The sequence below is a fragment of the Schistocerca americana genome, chromosome X (assembly GCF_021461395.2).
Source record: "Schistocerca americana isolate TAMUIC-IGC-003095 chromosome X, iqSchAmer2.1, whole genome shotgun sequence".
Classification (NCBI taxonomy): domain Eukaryota; kingdom Metazoa; phylum Arthropoda; class Insecta; order Orthoptera; family Acrididae; genus Schistocerca; species Schistocerca americana.
Window position 1 is genome coordinate 847446963 of NC_060130.1, and position 24440 is coordinate 847471402.

Genomic DNA, 24440 nt, shown 5'->3' on the forward strand with positions numbered 1-24440 from the left:
CTAGCTTTTGAGTGAATACTAAATATATGCGCACATATGCATATGTGCAGTTGAATTGTGCCAGATGAACATGTAATACCAGGATTGCTTAGGTGCAATATATTTCTGTCGAGAGTGGTTTTCTGAACTCTCTTGTTTAGGTGGTTTTCAGGGAAGGTGTTTAGTAATGTTTAACAGGATGCATTATCACACCAACCATTTACAAAACTGTAACTATCCCAGTCAATTTTTGGATGATTAAAGTGCTGTACAGTGATGACAGTATCACTGGGGAACTTACATACAAGCAAACTGAGTTTTGCTGTAAAGTTTTTAGGGTTTAGCCAGCTTTCTGCACCTACTGTCATCAGTGGTAATTGTAAATCTTGGGGTTAGCCTTTCACTAACTGTACTTCCTCCTCTACTTTAAGATGAGCAATCCTTACCACCAAAGTCGTGATATTACAACTGTGACAGTGCTGGCTACTTGTCCTACTGCAGGTTTTACTGCTGAAACTAGTTGTTTGAATATACTGGGACATGTGGTGCAGCTTTAGACAGGAAACAGTTAAGAGAATTTTTAATGTAATTTAGCTACATTCTTTAACACAAATGAAAGTATAGTCAGTCTTTCCATTATGGGAGCCACCAATCCACAATGTCAAATTATTATTGGAAATAGCCCTGTTAAAAACAGAAAAAATATTGGTGCTGTGAAGTATTGGAAGAGAGAGAGAAGTTCACCCAGGACTGAAACAACTGAATTGTGTGGTTCACTAGGGCTTCAACTACCTCTTGTTGTATTGTAAAATGTAAATTATCCTACTTACTATCTTTCTGACTGTTGTACTGCCACCATACTATTATACAGCCAATGCCGGAGGTATCTGTGAGCTACACTGGTGTGGGTTGATGCCCATGATGCTCTCTGCCAGAGACCAGGGTATAAAGGTGGCTACATGGGATGCTAAAGTCGGTATGCTCTATATGAAATTAATCATTAAATTGTTGTTGTTTGCTATTGGAACTCTGTGTCTGTCTTATGATGACTTTTGCTTATTAGACTGGTTCTCCGTACTGTGCTCTGGTCACTATCTGGTGCAGTTTGCCTGTAAGGCCAGTGCTTATGTTTACAGTGTTTGCAGCTCTACTGCTCACACTTATGAATTTGAATTTTCAAATGTGTATTCCGGTGTGCTATTAAACCAGCTACTAACAAACTCACACACCCAATCTGTATAATATCCTTCTCTGTGTCTATATCACTCAAACTCCCAGCCCTCTGCCCCTATGTGTCACATATATGTGGAAGACTCAATTGCAAGACCTACCTCATACATCCACCCACCACATGCTTTTCCAACGCTGTTAATGAAATTCCTGTCTCACCAGAGGTAGAGCTACATGTGAAAGCTGCCACCTAATCTGAAAACTTTGATGTGTCCACTGCACAGTTTCCTCTATGTCTGTTACCACAAAGCCAGTCACTGTGGCCAAGTGGTTCTAGGCACTTCAGTCGGGAACCGTGCTGCTGCTATGGTCGCAGGTAGCGTGTGTGATGCCCTTAGGTTAGTTAGATTTAAGTAGTTCTAAGTCTAGGGGACTGATGACCTCAGCTGTTAAGTCCCATATTGCTTAGAGCCTTTGTTACCACAAACCATCCATCCCCCATCACCGCAGTCATCACAAGTCCCTATGACAGGATACCTTATCTCTTTCGCTCACTCCTGATCGTCTACCTTCATCCCCATATGATTTTCTTAGAATTACTCGTGGTGTCACTGTACCCAGCCCACCATCTCCTGCATAGATGGCAATTTTATCACCTGCGCATTCATACATGCACATAATGCCAGAGATCAGTAATTCCAACAATAGACTTAGGCTATATGGAATGTGGTGAAACAAGAGACAAGACATCAGGGACTGAATGGAAAAGCTAGGAATGATGAGAAGCACTGCAGTTAGTTGAAAAAGGAAGTGTCATAAAATTCAGTCATATGAATGTATCACCAACTTCTCATTGTGGAATTAAGAAAATTATATATTCTCTCGAAAACAAAAGCTCACCTATTTTGATAGTCTTTTCAACAGAACTCTAAAGATTTTTTCCCATATAATAAGCTCATTCTTATCTGAAATATGTAACATATCATGAACTCAAGGCATTTTTCCAGAAAGATTGAAATATTCCATTGTCAAACACCTAGTTAAGAAAGGTGATAGAGATATCAATAATGGCTGACATCATTTTCCAAAATTTTTGAGAAGGTGGTTTATTCTAGATTTTTATCTCACCTGAGCAACAATAATATCCTCAGCAAATCATAGTTTTGGTTTCAGAAGTGTTGCACTACTGAGAGTGCCGTTTACATGTTCACTCACCAGACTTTACAAGTATTAAATAATAAAATAGTGCTGGTTGATATTTTCTGTGAGCTATTTAAGGTATTTGACTATGTGAATCACAGTATTCCCCTAGATAAATTGAATATTTATGGACTTGATGGTATATCCAACCAGTGGATAATGTCATATCTAACCAAAAGAATGCAGAAAGTTGTGCTTTGTAATTCAGCCAATATAGGTGCTGTTAACGTTTCTGTTTTATAAGTATTGTTTAGCTGCATAAGTGTGACAGTATCACTTTAACACAACACTGGGTGATACTACAAGTCTTTTCCAGTCATCACTGATTATAATAATCTATTTTCTTCTGCAGGTATAGTCCTAATTTTATTTTTGAGTAAGAGAAGGATTTTTTGTTTTGTTTTCAGATTTGTAAAAATAAACATGTGGATCATAATTTTAAATATTATTTTACATAATACAGTGTGTATTTAATTTTGTAATGATATGTTGCTTGAGGATGTTATTTTGATTGTACTATAGTGCAGAATATTATATTTAATTCACTATTTTTTTTCTTTGCTTCAAGGTGAGGAAAAAAATCACAGAAATACTTCCAGATGGTGATTCACAGATTTGGGAACATGAGAATCATGAAATTTTCAAGCAAGAACATGATGAGCAATTGCTACTGTGGTTGCACAGGTATGTAAATTTGTGACCTTTCACTTCCAATGCCTGTTCGTCAGTGTTTTCCCACTTTCCCTTTTCAGCTGTCCATATTCCAAGGTTCTGGTTGTGAACTAAAATTATATAATAGATAAATTCTGTAGTGAGAATGAAATTTCACTGTTGACCTTTCTCAATGTTTGTAATTTTATTTATCTTTTTATGTATTTATATTACTTTTATCCTTGCACATCCCTTAACTCTATCCTCTCCATTCAACTCCACCACACTTCAGACTGCTAGCTACCCAGCAATCATAGTGAAAAGTACACATGTTCTTCTAACGCAGATGATCCAGAAGCTTACTGAAACAAATTATATATGTTGTATCTTCTTGTAATTTTTCCATTTTTCCTACTTTTGTTGTGATTGATATTACTATTACTTCATGTGATGAAGGTTATTTAATGCTTTTATTGTGTTGTGCAACAGGAGACCTGAAGACTGGACACTCTCATGCAGTGGTAGTGGGACAATTTATGGCTGGGGACATAATCATCGAGGACAGCTTGGGGGCGTTGAAGGAGCAAAGGTGAAATTACCTACACCATGTGAGGCCTTATCAGCACTTCGACCAGTTCAGCTTCTTGGTGGAGAACAGACACTTTTTGCTGTCACTGCAGATGGGAAAGTACATGCCACAGGTACTCCCATCTACCACAATCACAATAACAAAGAGCTCATATTGGGTTGTTGACAATACTGTCCTCAAACATTCTGTCAGTAGGATTGGAAGCAATGTGTCACATGACCATATGTAAAAACAAAATAAAGTTAAACAAATAGAAAACATTCCTTGCAGAATGTGCTTTGTCTCTAAAGACTTCATAATTGACAGGGCATTAAACAAAAATCTTCCATCTTTCAAACCTTAAGCTGCACTTATTTGCCTGTAAAATGCTAGTATTTAGCCAAACATACAAGTGAATCATGGTGTTCACATTTGTTGTTAAAATTCAGCAATGTACTCTTTTTAGAACAACATGTTATGTTCATTTTCAATATTGAGAAACATGAATGTGTCAAAGATACAACTGTAACTTTGATTGCAACTGTAAATTTTGTAGTTGCTTAACACATGTATAAAAGATTGGTCACTCAGTTGTAACAACTGTGTGACTGTTAGATAATTCTAATATTTTAGTTTACAATTTGGGACCTAATGATATGATTTAAATCTGTGCTTGGCTTAATCAGTTGATATGCATTTGATAAAAACTAATGCAGTGCACAGTATCTTGTACTAACCAATTTGTGAAAACTGAATCCTATTTTCTCTGCAGCTAGCAACTATGATACCTGTAAATATAAAAGCAAGTCAACACATTTCTAACTGAGATCCTATAATATCAATGATGGTTAAAAAATAAAGATCTGTAATGCTAATGCAATGCAAGAAACAATTAGGCTCAGTCAAAATGTAGAAGAAAACTTTGTGAAAACATGTCTGATAATAGTTTTGTAATTACAATGAAATCTAGACCATTAGCTGCTTACAAGCTTTGTAAAATATCAACGGCGACAGCTGAAATTGTGTGCCCTGACTGGGACTCAAACCTGGGATCTCCTGCTTACATGTCAGACACACTATCCGACTGAGCCACCGAGGACACTGTGCGACTGCAGGGACTTATCTCTGGCATGCTCCCCATGAGACGCACACTTCCAACTTACTGTCCACACACAACATTTGTAGTATCCCTGCCCACTGTACTCGTTACTAATGGCAGTCAATCTGCTGATTCCCATGAGAGTTTGAGCAGTGTGAGTGGATCCGCACTGAAGAAGATCCGTTGCCGGTAAGCCTTATCTATATGAAAATGGTATCTGTTCGTTCGAACATGTCCAAAACAACAGATACCATTGGTGATCTTGCAAGTATGAAGAATGAAATTTCATTGAAATCTAGACCATTAGCTGCTTACAATCATTGATAAATATCAACGGGGACAGCTGAAAATGCATGCTCCAGCCGGGACTCGAACCCAGGATTACATGGCAGGTGCTCTATCCGACTGGGCCACTGAGAACACAGAGGATAGTGTGACTCCAGGGACTTATCTCTGGCATGCTCCCTGTGAGACCCACACTTCCAACTTCCTGTCCATACACTACATTTGTAGTGGCCATTCCCACTATACTCATTACTCATGGCAGTCAATCTACTGATTCCCATAAGTGTTTGAACAATGTGAGTGCATCCACACTGAAGAAGATTATTGGCCAGTAAGCCTTATCTATATGAAGATGATGTCTGTTCTTTCTGACATGTCCGGAAGAACAGATACCATCTTCATATAGATAGACAAGGCTTTTCAACTGTCGCCGTTGATATTTATCAACGTCTGTAAGTAGCTAATGGTCTAGATTTCATTCTAATTTCATTCTTCGTAGCTGCAGGATCACATCTTCATATAGTTTTGCAAGTTCAGCATGTGTTCCATGGTTTTAGTATCTAAATCCTTTTACTGAAGACAATGTATAGCCTGATGAGTAGGGTCCTCAAAAATTCGTATTTGTGATAGATGCAAATTTAGATGCAAATCCTGTCTTAGAAAGTGAGAACATGAAATTACCTTATAAATGCTATTTCATAGAAAATTGTATCTACATGAACTATTTTATACAGATAGGGCTTCATTTTCTGCGTATAAATATCATAAATGTAACAAATAGTCAGTTACTAATATTGTGTGTATCAATGAAAAACTCATTGTGGAAAGATAATGTGCTGAAGAATGTGTTTACAAAATAAAAAGTGCACTAACACAACATGTATCAGTGCACGTGATGCTCAGTGCCATGCCATTTGTGAACGGCTGAATAGTCTGCGTAAGATGCACTCTGCATAATGCAATGGGCTCAGCTGTTGGACGTAGCATTCAAGAACAAAGAAACATGTTATTTGTCTGCTACCTAAAGTTCAAAAGTTGGTATAGCGCAGACACTTTTCACATCAGAGTTTTAGGTGGTGGGTTTTTTGAACTGTGGTTGCATCAAACACCAGTAGAGCCTGGACCTGAACTGCCATACTCATGACCCTGCCGACCTCAACAAGCAATAGCGTGGTAGCCATTACTGAATTCTTTGTGTTGTGCATTGTTTGTTGTTTTGAAATCCTAAGGAAATGCAATCCGAAAAAAAAGGATGTAGGTTACAGTATGCTTGTTCGCCCACTGCTTGAATACTGCTCAGCAGTGTGGGATCCGTACCAGATAGGGTTGATAGAAGAGATAGAGAAGATCCAACAGAGAGCAGCGCGCTTCATTACAGGATCATTCAGTAATCGTGAAAGCGTTACAGAGATGATAGATAAACTCCAGTGGAAGACTCTGCAGGAGAGACGCTCAGTAGCTCGGTACGGGCTTTTGTTAAAGTTTCGAGAACATACCTTCACCGAAGAGTCAAGCAGTATATTGCTCCCTCCTACGTATATCTCACGAAGAGACCATGAGGATAAAATCAGATAGATTAGAGCCCACACAGAAGCGTACTGACAATCCTTCTTTCCACGAACAATACAAGACTGGAATAGAAGGGAGAACCGCCACACACCGGCAGGTGGCTTGCGAAGTATGGATGTAGATGTAGATGTAGAAATGAGTGAAAAAACAAATCATAGTGTGTCATTGAGTTCTAAAATGAGCCTCATAGCACTAGAAGGGAATGGTGATCGCTGTGACTATGTGTCAACTATACTCTCACAGAAAAACAGAATACTGGTGTATGTTGGCTACTCTGCATGAGGGAAGTGGGGCTTGTTTCCCAATATCACTCTTCATCCTGCAGTGGTCATAACACTAATTTGTTCATGCTCACAGCTGACTGCCAGTTTATAGGGTATGCACTACAGTGACCAGAAAACAAAACCTGTCTATGCATTTCGACCACACTGAAAGTCTTCCCCTTACATGTGAATAGATTATTTTCACTTCTATTATTACAGTATGTATCCTGCTGGTTCAGCCTGTAGCATTGTTAAATAGAAGATGAATGGAAATGAATCCCCACCTAAGGGTCAAATCGATGTCCTGCAGACTTTGTAATTTGTCAAATTGGTTGGAAAAAGAAAAATAATGTCAAGAAACACCTTCTATCAGAGAGGCACTCTGTTCACTGGCGAGAAAACTGTGCTGCTTCTCAAGAGAGGCAATCATTTGTTGAAAGCTTGAATAGAGCCAAAAGATGAAAACAAGCAAAGACCATTTTGGGGGAGAAAAATCTGTTGAAGTTTTTCCAAAAGCAAACGAAGTCAAAAAGCTCCTCAATCACCACTTTTTTCAACAATCAATTTCAAAGCACTAAGGCTTTGTTCTGAGACCTGTAGTGTGACAACCTTTTAAATTTGTACATCTAATTAAAGAAAATGAAAATTAAAAAACTAGTTGCAAATTTTGCCAAAAATAGGTGCTACATTTCAAGTCCCTACTGATGAGTCATCTTTGAAATTATTTTTTACAACAGAATACATTTTTACTTAAAGAATGCATTATACTAACAACTGTTAATTCAGAAAGCACCAGGAAAGCAGATCTGTTCTGATTTGGCAGCAATTTCAGTATATTCTAACTATGATTATTATCGGGGGCTGAACTGCTGCCCCAGTGACTGTACTTGTCATTCAGGATCAGATACATCCAGTGGTATGGGCGATAGACTGTTACAGAGCTATGGTGTTCCCCGTTTTAAAGTGAAAGTCAGGTGACACTAAGAAAAAGAGTTCTTTAGTTATGGATTGAAGAAATAACATTAATCTTCCACGTTGTACTTAGTGATTGAATTCTTGTAGCCGAAGACTATTGTACCACTATGGTCTTGCTGCAGCATTATAGATCCTATGTGGTTGCAAATAATAAACCGTTTACATCATTTTTTTACTATTTTGTTGGTTTGTGTAAATCATTGTCATGATGAGTGCAAGCTACAAAAAAGCATGAGATAATCTGAAAATTATGTGCGGATGGGGGAGGAGAGACTGAATGAGAATTTCCTTAAATTATCTCTACTCTCCGCATCTTCACCCATTTTGAGCTTGTGCTATGTCACTAACTGATCTAATCATAAGCAAGACTTAAAACCTAATCTTCCTTTCTCTTCACCATGTGATTTGTGACACTTTGTTACTCTTACCTATTTATGGACCTCTTGATAAGTCCTTTTCACCCGTCCAAAATCCTGAGCCCAATAAACTTATGTTTATGTAAGTTTGATTATGTAAACCCACATGAATATGCAACAAAAACCGCATATTTGCCCATACTTTCCTTCATCTCTTCCTCCTTTGTCCAGTGAGCTACCTTTCTTTAGGATGTCCTCTCAGAGACCCTCATATTAGCCTATATCTAGATTAAATCCACTCTAAAACCCACTCTCTCTTCTTCAGCACTCGCACCAAGAACTCTATTCCATACAGTCATAGTGTTTGAAGATGTCCCATCATCACTCACATCAGTAGATGTTTGATGCCAACAAACCACCCTCTCATGTTGATAATATTTATGTATCTGATGATGCTTGAAGATCAACACTAATCAAAAACAATAGTTTTAAGATGTCTTTTTTTTACATTAACTCTTTTCTGTATACATAACCAGCAACACACCCTGTGCTGACATGGAAAGGCATCATCTGTGGTTGTCAGGGATAAGTTAAACAGTCTGTTGATCAAACATTCAGTTCAGTGCTAGAGCTACTACTTCAGCTACCCTCAGGTAAACTGTGTAATAAGAGGTTTATCTCACATACATTCTCTGCTTCTGTTATCTCCATAGGCTAAATTGAATTGAAAGAAACTCGCACATTATGCCTTCATTAAGTGCCATAAGCAAACTGTTGTAAAGATTTTTCAGGGAACCCCAAGAATCTATCCTCATGTGTGATAACTACTGGAGGGTACCAAAATGAAAAGCAAAATCTGAAATCCCTCTTACATAGATCCATTTATACAGAAGGATCCTGCTGTATGACTACCATGCAAGGGCAACCAGCTTCTATATCTACATCTATATGGTTACTCTGCAATTCACACTTAAGTGCCTGCCAGAGGGTTCATCGAACCATTTTCATACTACTTCTCTACCATTCCACTCTCGAATGGGGCCTGGGAAAAAGGAACACCGAAATCACCGTTCGAGCTCTGGTTTCTCTTATTTTATGATGATGATGATGATTTCTCTCTACATAGGTGGGTGTCAACAAAATATTTATGCATTTGGAAGAGAAAGTTGGTGATCGAAATTTCGTAAATAGATCTCGCCGCAAAGAAAACCGCCTTTGTTTCAGCGACTGCCACCCCAACTCGCGTCTCATATCAGTGACACTCTCACAATTATTGTGCAATAACACGAAATGAGCTGCCTTTCTTTGCACTTTTTCGATGTCCTCCATCAATCTTACCTGGTAAGGATCCCATACTGCGCAGCAATATTCCAGCAGAGGATGGACAAGTATAATGTAGGCTGTCTCTTTAGTGGGTTTGTCACATCTCCTAAGTGTTCTGCCAACAAAGTGCAGTCTTTGTTTCACCTTCCCCACAGTATTATATATTTGGTCCTTCCAATTTAAGTTGCTCGTGATTGTAATTCCTAGGTATTTAGTCAAATTGACAGCCCTTAGATTTGTGCGATTTATCGTATACCCAAAATTTATCAGATTTCTTTTACTACCCATGTGGATGACCTCGTACTTTTCTTTGTTTAGTGCTAATTGCCACTTTTCACACCATACAAAAATTCTCTCTAGATGATTTTGTAATTGGAATTGATCACATGATGATTTTACTTGATGGTAAATTACAGCATAATCTGCAAACAATCTAAGGGGGCTACTCAGATTATCACCTAGATCATTTATATAAATCAGGAACAACAGAGGGCCTATGACACTACCTTGCGGAACGCCAGATATCACTTCTGTTCTACTCGATGATTTACCGTCTATCACTACAAGCTGTGACCTCTCTGAGAGGAAATCATGAATCCAGTCACACAACTGAGACGATGCTCCATATGCATGCAATTTGATTAATAGTCGCTTGTGAAGAACAGTATCAAAAGCCTTCTGGAAATCTAAGAAAATGGAATTGATCTGAGATTCCTTGTCGACAGCGCTCATTACTTCATGGGAATAAAGAGCTAGCTGTGTTGCGCAAGAACAATATTATCTGAATCCGAGTTGGTTATGTATCAATAAGTCATTTTCTTCAAGTTGATTCATAATGTTCGAGTACAGTATATGCTCCAAAATCCTACTGCAAATTGAGATCAGTGATATGGGTATGTAATTCAATGGGTTACTCCTATTTCCTTTCTTGAATATTGGTGTGACCTGTGCTACTTTGCAGTCTTAAAGAACAGATCTTTCACCAAGTGAGTGGTTGTATATGATTGCTAAGAAATGCGCTATTGTGTGTGCATACTCTGAGAGGAACCTGATTGGTATACCATCTGGATGAGAAGACTTGCCTTTCTTAAGTGATTTGAGCTGTTTTGCAACATCTAAGATATCTACTTGTATGTCACTCATGCTAACAGCTGTTCTGGTTTTGAATTCTGGAATATTTACTTCATCTTCTTTCATGAAGGAATTACAGAAAACTGTATTTAGTAACTCCGCTTTAGTGGCACCATCATCAGTAACATTTCCATCACTATCGCACAATGACAGTATTGACTGTTTTTTGCCACTGGTGTACTTTACATATGACCAGAATCTCTTTGGGTTTTCTACCATATTTTGAGACAATATTTCATTGCAGAAACTATTAAAAGTATCTCGCATTGATGTCTGCATTAAATTTTGAGCTTCTGTGGAACTTAGCCTGTCTTGGGGATTTTGCATTCTTCTGAATTTGGCATGCTTTTTTCATTGCTTCTGCAACAGTGTTCTGGCATGTTTTGTGTACTATGGTGGATCAGTCCCGTCTCTTATTAACTTATGTGGTATGAATCTATCTAATTGGTCTACACTTACATAACTAGTTTGGAAGGAATGGAGACTCTTTCTTAGGAAGACATCAAGTGAATTTTTATCTGCTGTTTTAAATAGATATATTTTGCGTGGTTTTGGTTGATATGGTTTTTGCCTTGCTACAATGACCTTGTGTTCACTAATCCCTGTATCCATCATGACGCTCTCTATTAAATCAGGATTATTTGTGGCTAAGAGATCAAGTGTGTTTTTGCAACCATTTACAATTCATGTGGGCTCATGAACTAGTTGTTCAAATTAATTCTCAGAGAAAGCATTTAGCAGAATTTCGGAAGATGTTTTCTGTCTACCACTGGCTTTGAACATATATTTTTGCCAACAGATTGAGGGTAGATTGAAGTGTCCAGCAATTATAACTGCATGAGTGGGGTATTTATTTGTAATGAGATTCAAGTTATCTTTGAAGCGTTCAGCTATTATATCATCTGAGTTGGGGGGTCGATAGAAGGAGCCAATTATTATTTTGGTATGGCTGTTGAGTATAACCTCTACCCATAGTAATTCGCAGGAACTATCTATTTCAACTTCACTGCAAGATAAACTACTACCAACTAACACAAACACACCACCACCTACTTTATTTAATCTATCCTTTCTGAACATGGTTTGTGCCTCTGTAAAAATTTCGGCAGAATTTATCCCCCGGCTTTAGCCAGCTTTCTGTTCCTATAATGATTTCAGTGCTTTCTATCAGCACTTCAAGCTCTGGTACTTTTCCAACACAGCTACTACAATTTACAACTACAATACCGACTGTTGCTTGGTCGATTCTCGTCATTTCTTTGCCCTTTACCCTTTGAGACTGGAGCCCTTTTTGATATTTCCCAAGACTATCTAACCTAAAAAACCACCCAGTCCACACCACACAGCCCCTGCTACATGTCTAGCTGCCTCCTGTGTGTAGTGGACACCTGATCTATTTAGCAGAACCCGAAACCCCACCACCCTATGGCGCAAGTCAAAGAATCTGCAGCCTACACAGTCGCAGAACCATCTGAGCCTTTGATTCAGACCCTCCACTTGGCTCTGTACCAAAGGTCTGTTATTGGTCCTGTCGATGGTGCTGCAGATGGTGAGCTCTGCCTTCATCTCGCTAGCATGACTGGCAGTCTTCACCAACTCAGATAGTCGCCGGAAACCAGAGAGAATCTCTTCCAATCCATAGCGACTCACATCATTAGTGCCGACATGAGCCACCATCTGGAGTTGGCTGCACCCTGTACCCTTCATGGTATCCGGAAGGACCCTTTCCACATCTTGGATGACTCCCCCCGGTATGCACACGGAGTGCACATTGGCTTTCTTCCCATCCTTAGCTGCCCTATCCCTGAGGGGCTCCATCACCTGCCTAACATTGGAGCTCCCAATGACAAGTAATGTCGCCCTCTGCACTTGTCCGGACCTCTCAGGAAGCTTGCTACTTTTATTCTGGTGGAGGTTCATAATTAATTTAATCATTTGTTATACATTTGTTGTTAAATCAGTTATTTCCTATGCTATAGTAATATGCCACAAAATATATATACCTAACATAGTGTTTTTCAGATTTAATTTTTGTTATCAAGTGGCATTGTCTTGTTTTGAAAGCTGCCCATTATTGATATGTCCTAAATTTTAAATTTTGCATTATCTGGAAAAACAAAAAACCCTTACGCTTTCTTTGTCTTCTTCATCTGTAGGCTATGGTGCTGGTGGCAGATTGGGAATTGGTGGGACAGATTCCGTAACAACTCCTACACTTCTTGAATCTATCCAACATGTTTTTATAAAAAAGGTATGAGTATAATGTACTATGTGAATGTGTTTATTTTATAGATATTTCACAGATTTTGGTTAAGCTTTGCAATTTTTGATGTTATTTTAGCATCAGTTATGCAGGATTAGAATTATTAGCATTCTGGAACTCAAGGTTGCTTATTTTTTTTCCATTTTGACTCATTATTAGAACAATGTGTTTATAGCAAATGTGTTTTTATTTATGACTCTATGATCATTGCAAGCAATATCTTATTAGCAACAGTATGGTCTTCCACTACATTGACAAGGGAAAAAAATCAAAATTGTTTTATGTGAATATTTCGGATATCTTGTGTTTGGGATTATACCACAAAATATTTCTATGAAAAGACTCTTCGTACCTTTCAAGCTAGGTATGAGGTCTAGTTGATTCATGCTGTTACAAAATCTACAAGACAATTAATTAATTGTCACTGGTATTGTTTATCTTTTATCAGCATTCAAAAAATAGATAACACTCTTGAATCCCTGTTCACATTGCCTTGGATGTGTAGGTTTTGGCACTTTCAACAGAGGGAAGACTTTAATGCCGGGCTTTAAAGGAAGCACATTTTACCCATTGATGCTTCTCTACAAATGAGCTACAGCATTCATTTAATTAATGCTCTCCATGGGGAAAGGACAAAAGGTGGAGTGAATTATGTGTGAACAACAAATATCATTCCAGATACCCTGTATACTGTTGCATATTTCATTTTGTGTTACAATTTGTACTGTTTATTTAGCACCCCAAGTGAAACAAATATTCACAGTGGTCTTATTTCAAGGAGCCTAGCAATTTCACTTTGTAGCAGCCTTATATCCAGACTGCGTACTATTGTGTTCCAAGTACACCTGTACTTATTTCAGAGTTTCCTAAAAATTTCTTTTTGAACAAGTATTGCATTCACATTGTGTAATATTGCGTACTCAAGTATATATTCTGATGATGATATGCACTTCAACACTGTGGCACGATCATTCTCCACTATTGTTCTTCCTCTATTGGATTGTTGGAGTTGCATTTTCAATAACACATTTTTCCATGTCTCTTTGTCTCCTACCACCTTACAATTCTTGAGTTGTTTCAGAGCAGTTTCCAGTTCATTTTTATCAAGAAGTTCCAGTTCTGACTCACTTCATAACAAATTTTTGTGATTCATAATTCACACTTTGGCTTGACAGTGATAGACTGTGAATGTTGGTATCTTTCAGTAACAACTTCTCAGCCATTGCAAATGTTGTGGATGATAAGCTTTTCTTTTGACTGACTAGAATGACTCTCATGTTTACATTAATTTTGATGGTCTCCTCAATCAGTCTTGTGTTTTGCATTCACTGAGCTTTTCTGGTTGCCTTCTTTATTTTTTTGTTGAGGTCTCTGTATTTGGGTGCATCTCTGTCAGTGTTTCATCTTTCTTCTATAAGCTGCTCTGTTTCAAGGTTGATTCAAAGAATTCTGTTTTTGGGGTGCACTAACTTTCTTTAATGCTGTTTGAATAATGCTGGTAATTTCTGTCAAGAGTTCATTCAGTTTCTTTCCTCTTAACTTTTCTGTAGGTAACTTCTTGTCTGTGCATTGGCTGAACTCCATTTCTCTTTCAGCTCTTTTATTTTCGGTCAGATCTTCCTTTTCCATCATATGTTTTTTCTTGAGTTGGGTGTTATTATAGATGCTGGCTATTAGTAGTCTGTAGGCACTACGTGTGTAGAAGCAATTTATGACTGATACAGCTGAGCACATTCAGCTGTTCAGTGTAAGAATGTAGTCTATTTAATTCTTAAGGGTGCTGTCAGGGCTGTCAATGTCCACTTGCTTTACAGATTTTCTTGCTATTAAAATCACCATGTATTAAGGAAAATGTGCTAGTTTAAGAACTTTCTTCTGTTGGCAGATTGTTATAGAACTATTCTAGTTCTTCATCAGTCGAGGTGAAATCAAGTGCTAGACACGAATGGTTTGATGCCTAGTCTTAGCATTTAACTTAAGGATCATGTAGATCACTCTTTTTGAGACAGACATGGTCTTGGTGATAAAGTGTTCCCTGCTATTGTGAATTAGCAGAGGTATGCCACCAATTTGCAGATTTACATCCTAATTATTCTGAAACAGGAGGTGCCCAGACTTGAGGACAGTAGTCACATTGCCTTTGAGCCTCAACTCATTGATTTCAAAATGTCCCTTTTGATATCCTGCAATCCATGTTTCAAACAGCCAAGATACTTCTAAAGTTTCATGGTGGGAATGTTATATACTGCAGTGTAAAAGTTTTGCTGAAGTTGTTCATTTTATGTTTGTGTTTATTTTGTTGTTTAATTTGATTAGTCAGTTTTTGTTACATTTTCATAGCATTTGGATGTGACACAAGACAGCAAGAAAACATAGACCATTTTGAAGTCCAAAGTGAGTAGTATTGTACTAATTTGTTCCAATATAGGTACACTCTTGTTAAAACAGACTTTTGTTGTATAGTTATCAAGGTAAGTTGTATGTAATTTGTATTAGTACAGTGCATATTTTAATAGCTCTGTCCATCAGTTTATTGAACACAACAATTAACATCAGAGAGAAATTAATCATAAACAATATATTATTTCACATTCTATAAAACAGTTTGACAATGGTCAGGTAGTTTATGGATTCCACACATGTAGAAATCTACTGGTTCCAAGTAAATTCCATTTTCATCCAGAAATAAATTTGCTTGAACGTTGTTTGATAAGGAGCGTGAAAGGTAAACATTTGAGGGGATAAGATCAGAATAATAAGTGCATGAGGGATGACTTCCCAAACAAACTCGTGCATAGTTTTGTTTTTGAAATCAGTAGAGTGAGTTATCATGTTGTAAGAACACGTTATGCAGTTTCTGTCGGTCATTTTTCTTACCCTATGGCCATGGACACACTCCTGGCGAGAAGTTCGTAGTGCACAACACCCTCTTTGAGCTGCCAGATGCAAAATACAGTATAACTCCACTTTTACCTTCCCAGAATTAATGTTTTCCTGCCATTTACATTTTATTTATTTATTTATTTATTTATTTACTCTCATCATATTTTCTATGTTCACAATGTTAATTCTCACCCAATTTTGTGTTATCAGTTTACGCTTCATAAAAAAATATTTGTGGGGAAAAAAACTAATGTAATTGACATGACATGACATTGGCCACCATGTATGTTTACAAATTTTATGTGGTTAAGTTTCTTGACACCAGGGTGCTCTACTCAGCATATCTGAACTGGGAAATGGGTAAAAGTCAGAATGATTTGTGCCGTATCTCGTGCTGCTTGAAATATGCTCACTATTTTTATACACTTGAATTTAGCATATTTCGTGACAATACTCACTTTTCCGTGGATGGTTATAAGATGATATTTGACTTTTTTGTGTTGGCTTCAGTCGTCTAGTGAAAGTATGATTCCATAATGCTGTTTCGTCGGCTGCGGAAATGTCCTGGTTCAATGTGTTTGCCTCATTTTTGGTGCTTCAAATACCATTTTTCTAAATGTGCTTCCTTCTTGATGTTTATATAAAAAAGTAGTAGAATAACTCATTTTTGCTGTAAATTATTATAACGGGGACCTGTACGTTGTTCCACCGTCACACACCGAGTGTTCACTGCCGACTGACTACGGTCAAAGACGGCTCCAGCGTCAAAGACATTTCACACAACACATAAGCTTCCACTCGTAACCAGTCTCTTTGATATCCTTCGTCACATCTACTAATATTAATCAATATGGTTTCACTCTCGAACATATTAGTAAATTAGCATAAAATAAGGCAAATTACAATTCACGAAAAATATTCTGACATAAATATGAGAAAACATTTACAACCTCCCTCCTTAGATTTGGTATCGACAAATCTGGTAGAAAATAACACATTTCCCAGATCCATTACATGCTGCCAAGCTCTACTTGGCATGATGGATGATGGGAGTAACTAGGTTTGTTCTAATACAGGTATAATGACCATCACAACCATTTCCAAACTGTCTTCTGTACATGCACAGCTTTGTGATTGTTGTGATCATTGTAACACATTTGTCAAACTATATGTAGTGTGTTTCATGTTTTGGCCACTTGTAGCAATAGTTAGCCACTTTGCTCACTTTGCATTGCTCAAAGCATCATATTTTTTTTATTTAAGCACAGCACTAGTTACGTACTTTTTCATGCTTAGCAAGACGTGTTTCAAGAATTTATTCTCGTTGTCAAGTGCAATATTTACTGAGTATTTTTTTGTGTTGTTTCACAAACATTGTGAGCGATAGTTTCATGTGTGTGGTTTTCTACATAACTGCCACATGTGTAAACACCACACAAAATGCTTATGTAATTATTTGCACTTGGCAACAAGAATAAGTTCTCAAAATGCATTGTGCTAAGCATGAAAAAATACATAAGTGGTGCAGTGTTTCATTATTTAAATAAAGAATGTGAGCTGCAGGCTTTCCAAAAACATCAATCATGATGTATGAAATTAAGTGTAACGTTTCTGCTTCCCAGACAGTTACCAGTTCCAGTTACATCATCGGTTTTTATTAGATAATAAACCTTTATTAGATAATAACAAGTCCCTGACACACATTTTGATGACTGTTATGTACATATATCATACACAAACTGTAAAACAGCAATGGGGACTCTATACGAAACTTTTATTGCTTAAAACATTATTTTCCATATTTTACATTTCTGACATTTTACACCATTTTTAAAGTCCCATGGAAAGGGACACTGCCCTTTGTTCAAGTATGTCTTTTGTTAGGGCTCGGCCATTATTTTCATCTTGAGAGGTTAACATCATAACTTTACACCGGTAACAATATTGCTTTGGTATGTTCAATGAGCAAACTGATGATTATCAAGCAAATATGCAGTATATACAAAATCCATTATGTAATGGCAAGATAAATACTAGAACTTAAAACAAAAGAAGTGACAGTTGTTAAATACACTCACAGCTCCACACTCAGGGTGTATACGACCTGGGACAACCGGGAGATCCGGGAAAAACCCGGGAATTTTTTCATCAGGGAGAAAACCGGGAAAAACCCGGGAATTGTTTAGAATTCCAGGAATTTTTCTTTGTTTTAGTTTTCATTTAAATTTTTGTGATTTTGACTGGTAAGAATCAATATTCTAACAAAGGACATTACTGCATCCCGCTACTGCAGAATAATGGGGCAGCAACAAAACATGAACGAGAGAAAAAAAAACGAAAATAAAAAAGCTACAAAGGAAATGAGCCATATACAACAAAACAGTGCTCATACAAGCGTCTACCAACAGCAAAGTCTATCAAACGCCTTAGGAAGACTATGCAATGCTTTATAACAACAAATTGCCTCCGATAAGCGTGACGTGATAACTGTTTAAATTAGATTCGTTTGAGCAGTTGCAGGCGGGATCTTGCGCATTCGCAGTTGAGTCGCATATAAGTAGTACCATCTTCTCCCACTTCTGGTTACAGAAGTGTGGCTGGGCGCCACTTCTTAATATTGCCCCAATTCGAAAATATAGTAAATCTGGGGCTGATGCACAGAGCAGTCTGAGTTGTGGTGGGGACGTGGGTCGTCGCGACATGACCTGTGTTCACGTTCAGTGATTTTGTTGTTTCCTCTTCGTTTATTGCTCTCACGCTAAACAATAACAAAACGGATTTTTGTGGCAGTGAGCTATCAAATTAATTAAAATAGTTCACATAATTACGGAGGCTAAAATATGTTTTTAGTTTCAGATTTTATTTCCACCTTTCTGACAGTCAATCATTAATCGCCTTACAGAACAATGAAGCTATTTTTGCCGGTTTTTATTAATCTTTTCTGCTGAGAGAGTCAATTTATTTGAAACAAAGTGTTTGATTTCACACTTGGCTAGTTTCGACTTTTCGCTGCATTTCAAGTGCACGTATGGCATTGTGCCATATTGAACCAAACATGAGATAATATAGTTCTGGTATTTCGAGAAAATTTGGGCAACGGCCTTGCCGCAGTGGATACACCAGTTCCCGTGCGATCACCGAAGTTAAGCGCTGTTGGGCATGGCCGGCACTTGGATGGGTGACGATCCGGCCGCCATGTGCTGTTGCCATTTTTCGGAGTGCACTCATCCTCGTGATGCCAATTGAGGAGCTACTCGACTGAATAGTAGCGGCTCTGGTCAAAGAAAACAATCATAACGACTGGGAGAGCGGTGTGCTGACCACACGCAACTCCTATCCGCATCCTCACCTGAGGATGACACAGCGGTCGGATGGCCCCGATGGGCCACTTGTGGCGTGAAGACGGAGTGCTTACTCCAAGAAAATTTACATATGATTGTGCATTTGAAGCCGAATTATGCATTTTAGTACGGTTCATGAAATTCCGACGCTTTTGAAGTATCCTCTGTTGTCTTGTTCCTTTTATGACACAATGTAAGTTCTTTTAATGTTTTACACGTACGAACATAAGGGCTTCCTGTGTCATCGTAGCTCCACAAGCGTGATGACGCCTATTATCTGGCGCTCTGTTGCAACTGCTGAACCGAACCTATGTCTAACAGGTCGCGGGAAAATATTGCGAATGTTGTTTTGAAAAACGCTACATTCAAAGCAGATTTACTTGTACGCAAGATGAACTATATGCGAGAATGTACGATGAATTTCTTAAATCACAAAGCGTTTCACTCATTTAAAAGTCAACTCTTTCAGGACGACCATTTAGAAGAATTTAGAGTCCAGAAGATCAGACATTTACGTCGTTATTAAAAATTTTACTGATACATTTGTGTGATGTATCTTAAAGTGTAACACGCGCAAAAAAGATCAACATTATATGTGGAAACTTAGCTTCTCTTCCAGCTTATTAAGCTTCAAGACCAATATTATATGTGAGTGCTATGTATGTTTATTTAAACCATTAACTTTCATTATTTGTGTGTTCGCGATACTTAAGAGTGATATTGCTATTGGGTGATTACATCACGTGTCCTATGCTGTCATCAGCTGGCGAGATCACGCTTACAAAAGCGTATCGCAATCTCGATTTCAGTGCTTCGGGAAGTGCCATGCGGTGTTTGGTGGAATTCAAATTTATACCTTCGTAATACGTAAATATGCAGCGTACATGTTGCTGCACATCAAAGGTGTTTTTCCCCCCTGAGATTCATTTTTGAAAGTGCTGGGAAATTCTACGTTGGTATATAAAACAATAAATATTCAAAGGATTGATGAGTTTTACAGGGCCGAGGAAGAGTATACTGTCACTTAACATAGAAAAAGTGCACTTTCTCCCGGGAGAAAGTGTATTTTTAACCGGGAAATCTGGGAAAATCCGGGAATTTTTTTTCGTTGTCCACGTATACACCCTGACACTGCGGTCACCTGGTTGGACAGTCCATGATGTGAGGTGGCTGATGGCAGGCTGCCTGTGGCCTGTAGCTGGTGGCCAATGTAGGCTGAGGGAACCCATGAGTGTCAACTGTTCTGGTCATGACACAGTCATCAGCTGTTTTGCAGATTTGTTACTGGACTTTTTTGCTATTACTGGTAGATTAGAAGGTGAAGTGAATTATCTTAGAGGTTCTGTCAGAGAGATAACTTTAGCAGACAGCTGTAATTCTGTTTAAAAAGTAGAGTTAGGAGTGGACTTGAACTTGTGACTTTGTGTCTACAGTGCACGATGTTTACCACAAGACCATGAACTGATACAGCCCTGGTACACCTCTAGAACAAGACAACAATTCCTCCAGACACTTCCGTATCCTAAAATGTTGCCAAATCATATGTATAGCGATACTTAGATTACTGAAGGGTGGCCAGTTTTATTAGCTGTCGTAAGTGAAAGACTCGGACTTAGTCTCGGTGGTGCCTGGCTAGTGGTCAGGTTTTCTATCTAAGACTGTGTGCTGATAGCCATTATAACTGCAGCACTATGAAAGTGGGATGCAGGAAACATTAAATTGGCATTAAGTGTATTACAAGCTTGGATATGCAAATGGCTGGCATTTCAGTGCAACCTAATAAAGTAAAGAGGGGTAATTCTATTGACATTCTGTATGTAAGCATCACATTTAGATGTTGGTTGTGTGTGAGAAAATAGTGTAATGCCTCATGTAAGATGGAGAAACATCTACCATCACGTGTCAGAGTTTGACAGAGGTGAATGGAAATGAGCGTTTGGCGTCATTGGCCGGTAAGTCCCTTATGTGGCAGGTCCAGCCGCCTTGGTGCAGATCTTATTACATTCGATTCCACATTGGGTGACGTGCGTCCCAGATGGGGATGAAATGATGATGAAGACAACACAACACCCAGTCCCTGAGTGGAGAAAATCCCCGACCCAGCCGGGAATCTAACCTGGGCCCCTTAGGACGGGAGTCTGTCATGCTGACCATTCAGCTATCAGGGCGGACTTTGACAGAGGTGAATCATCGTCTGTGAAGGCTATAGTTCGTCATTCCATGATATTGTTACTTTAATTGGTCAGGATCCCTTAACTGTCATGCAAATATGGAATCATTGCTCTCAGGTGGGACATACCCAGTGCCATGCAGGATCTAAGTTGCTCCTGCATGACTAGTGTGTGAGAGAACATACACATTTTTTTTTATAACTGTGCAGGATTGTACAGCTATGTCACATACCTCGAGTATAGGCTTGTTTAGCCAGACAAGTATCAACACAAAGTGAGCAATGACATCTGAAGCCCCATGGATTGTCAACAGGACAGCAGACAAAGGGTGCTAACAGTGGTTGGCCCAATGAGAGCACTGGATGCAGAAGTGGCAGTGTGTCACCTTTCAGACAACTCCTGGTTCTGTGTACAGCATCCTGCTGCATGTATGAGGCTCTGAGGAGAATGAAAGTTGCCACACTGCATTCATCATCATCACATGTGTCCAGCACCAGATGTGATGGTATGCAGTGTCACAGAGTACACAACGTGATCACCTATGGTTCATGTAGTCAGTAATGGCTTACTGAATGGATCTTTCATTCTGCAGTGGAGTGTGCACTGATTTAAAATTTCCTGGGAGATTAAAACTGTGTGCCAGACAAAAACTCGAAATTGGAATCTTGACATTTTGAGGCATATGCTTTACCATCTGAGCTATCTGGGAGTGACTTGCATCCTGCCTTGCAAAAGGCAAAGGTGTCAAGTTCCAGTCTTGGTCTGACACGTAGTTTCAGTGTGCCAGAAAGTTACAGTATTTGCTTACATCTGATGGATTAAGACCAGTGCCTGTGCCCTGTCTTGGAGGTATTCATAATGTTATCTTCATCAATTACAGTTGATGAATTATGGTATAGGGTTGAAGCAGAAATATGACTTACCTGTGTCTGTCTTCTGAGCTCACTTTGGCTCAATGCCCAGCTGGGTTACAGCCGTTGCTTCGAGAATGACAACTCTGTGTACTAAATTTCACACCCTGTGCACCCCAGATAACCTACAAATTTAATAATGTTTTCTTCTCACCAAATGTATACACACAATATGTAAAACTTAGGTATTTTCTATCCATGATATTGCTGTTTTAATGCCCAGCAGTGAATAACAAACTAAGTATTCTACCAACAGCAATGCTCAACTAGTCTGAGAGCATACATATTTGATCCTGTCATCAATTGTATTTCACCTTGAACTGTACTGCTTTCTGTACTTGTTTGTTATTTAATGAATACATTGTTATTTTTCAGGTAGCAGTTAACTCAGGTGGAAAGCACTGCCTTGCACTGTCAGCTGAAGGTGAAGTGTATTCGTGGGGAGAAGGAGATGATGGAAAGCTTGGACATGGTAACAGAAGGTTAGTAACTTTGAAAAATAGTTACTACAGTTTTCATAGCATTCATATAATTTTCCATAGTTGAGGTAGGTGTGGTTCAATGGGTAAGTGTCAGATAATCAACCTAGACGTCCAGGGTTCAGTCATTGATCGGTCCTACAATTTGTCCTCCACCAATGACTTGTATATGTAAAAGGGTCAAGTTATACCAGTCTTTAAATAAGATGCTAAATTGTAGATTCCACTGTAACTGGCCTGTAAATCAGTTCCTAATGTTGGAGTAGGACAGTGACATACCACCTCCAGGAGGACCACGCCTAGTGAATTTCAACCTTAGGGTTGATGACAGCTTTACTTCTTGTATTAGTGGTAGAAAAAACGTAAAAGCATACAATGTTCTGCCCTGAAAAAGTAAGTATATTTAGAATTAAATCACCCTGTGCAATATAAAGTGAATTGCTGATAGAAACAGGCAAGGGATGATGGGAAAGTTCACAGGTATGGCCCATTTTGCATCACGTAAAACTAGTTAATTCACTAAAGAAAGATTGTGAATTTTTTAAAAGCAGGTCTAGTTCCTTTAATGGTGATTGTAGAAAGTATGTACTGATGGAGTTAATGTAAGATTAAATAAAATGGAAGATCTGTGTAAACATATTAATGAAGTACCAAAGCTGGTTGTACATAGGAGTTGTGCTTTTTAGCACATGTGAAGAAGCTACAACACTTGCAGTCAGGCTGCTTATATAATACATGAATAACTATAGCCTCCAACAGTTAGAAACTATCACTGGTATTCGTTGCTGATAACTTCCTTGTCTAGATATGAGATATAATTATACATATTTATGCATTATTTGAATAAAAAACATTAGATACTTTTGTCCAGTTTTGCCAAATGAAATATTAAAAATTAAATTAATAACATGGAGATGAACTATAACTCAACATACACTATGTGATCAAAAGTATCCGGACACCCGGCTTAAAATGACTTACAAGTTCGTGGTGCCCTCCATTGGTAATGCTGGAATTCAGTATCATGTTGGCTCACAGTTAGCCTTGATGACAGCTTCCTCTCTCACAGGCATACATTCAGTCAGGTGCAAGAAGGCTTCTTGGGGAATGGCAGTCCATTCTTCACAGAGTGCTGCACTGAGGAGAGGTATCGATGTCGGTCGGTGAGGCCTGGCACAAAGTTGGCATTCCAAAACATCTCAAAGGTGTTCTATAGGATTCAAGTCAGGACTCTCTGCAGACCAGTCCATTACAGGGATGTTATTGTCATGTAACCACTCCATCACATGCCGGGCGTTATGAAAAGGTGCTCGATCGTGTTGAAAGAGGCAATCGCCTTCACTCAATTGCTCTTCAACAGTGGGAAGCAAGAAGGTGCTTAAAACATCAATTTAGGCCTTTGCTGTGATAGTGCCACATGAAACAACAAGGGGTGCAAGCCCCCTCCATGAAAAACATGACCACAACATAACACTGCCGCCTCCAAATTTTACTGTTGGCACTACCCAAGCTGGCAGGTGATGTTCACTGGGCATTTGCCATACTCACAAACTGCCATCATATCACCACATCGTGTACCATGATTCACCACTCCACACAATGTTTTTCCACTGTTCAGTCATCCAATGTTTACACTCCTCACACCAAGCGAGGTGTCATTTGGCATTTACTGGTGTGATGTGTGGTTTATGAGTAGCCATGATCCCGATGCAGTTTGGAATTCCTGTGTGATGGTCTGGATAGACGTATGCCTATTACACATTATGACCCTCTTCAAATGTCGGCAGTCTGTCAGTCAACAGTTGAGGTTGGCCTGTACGCTT

The 24440-nt window shown here is 38.6% G+C and overlaps 1 protein-coding gene and 1 pseudogene across 1 annotated transcript in view; both read left to right on the top strand.

Moving 5' to 3' along the window:
• Nucleotides 1–24440, top strand: part of LOC124556600 (E3 ubiquitin-protein ligase HERC2) — an 832907-nt gene that overhangs the window by 632541 nt on the left and 175926 nt on the right. Inside the window, exons 67-70 of the mRNA XM_047130567.1 lie at nt 2918–3033; nt 3490–3701; nt 12726–12820; nt 22514–22620. Of these exons, the coding sequence (XP_046986523.1) occupies nt 2918–3033; nt 3490–3701; nt 12726–12820; nt 22514–22620 (530 nt within the window). The remainder of the gene's footprint in view (nt 1–2917; nt 3034–3489; nt 3702–12725; nt 12821–22513; nt 22621–24440) is intronic.
• Nucleotides 18808–18924, top strand: LOC124557000 (annotated as a pseudogene).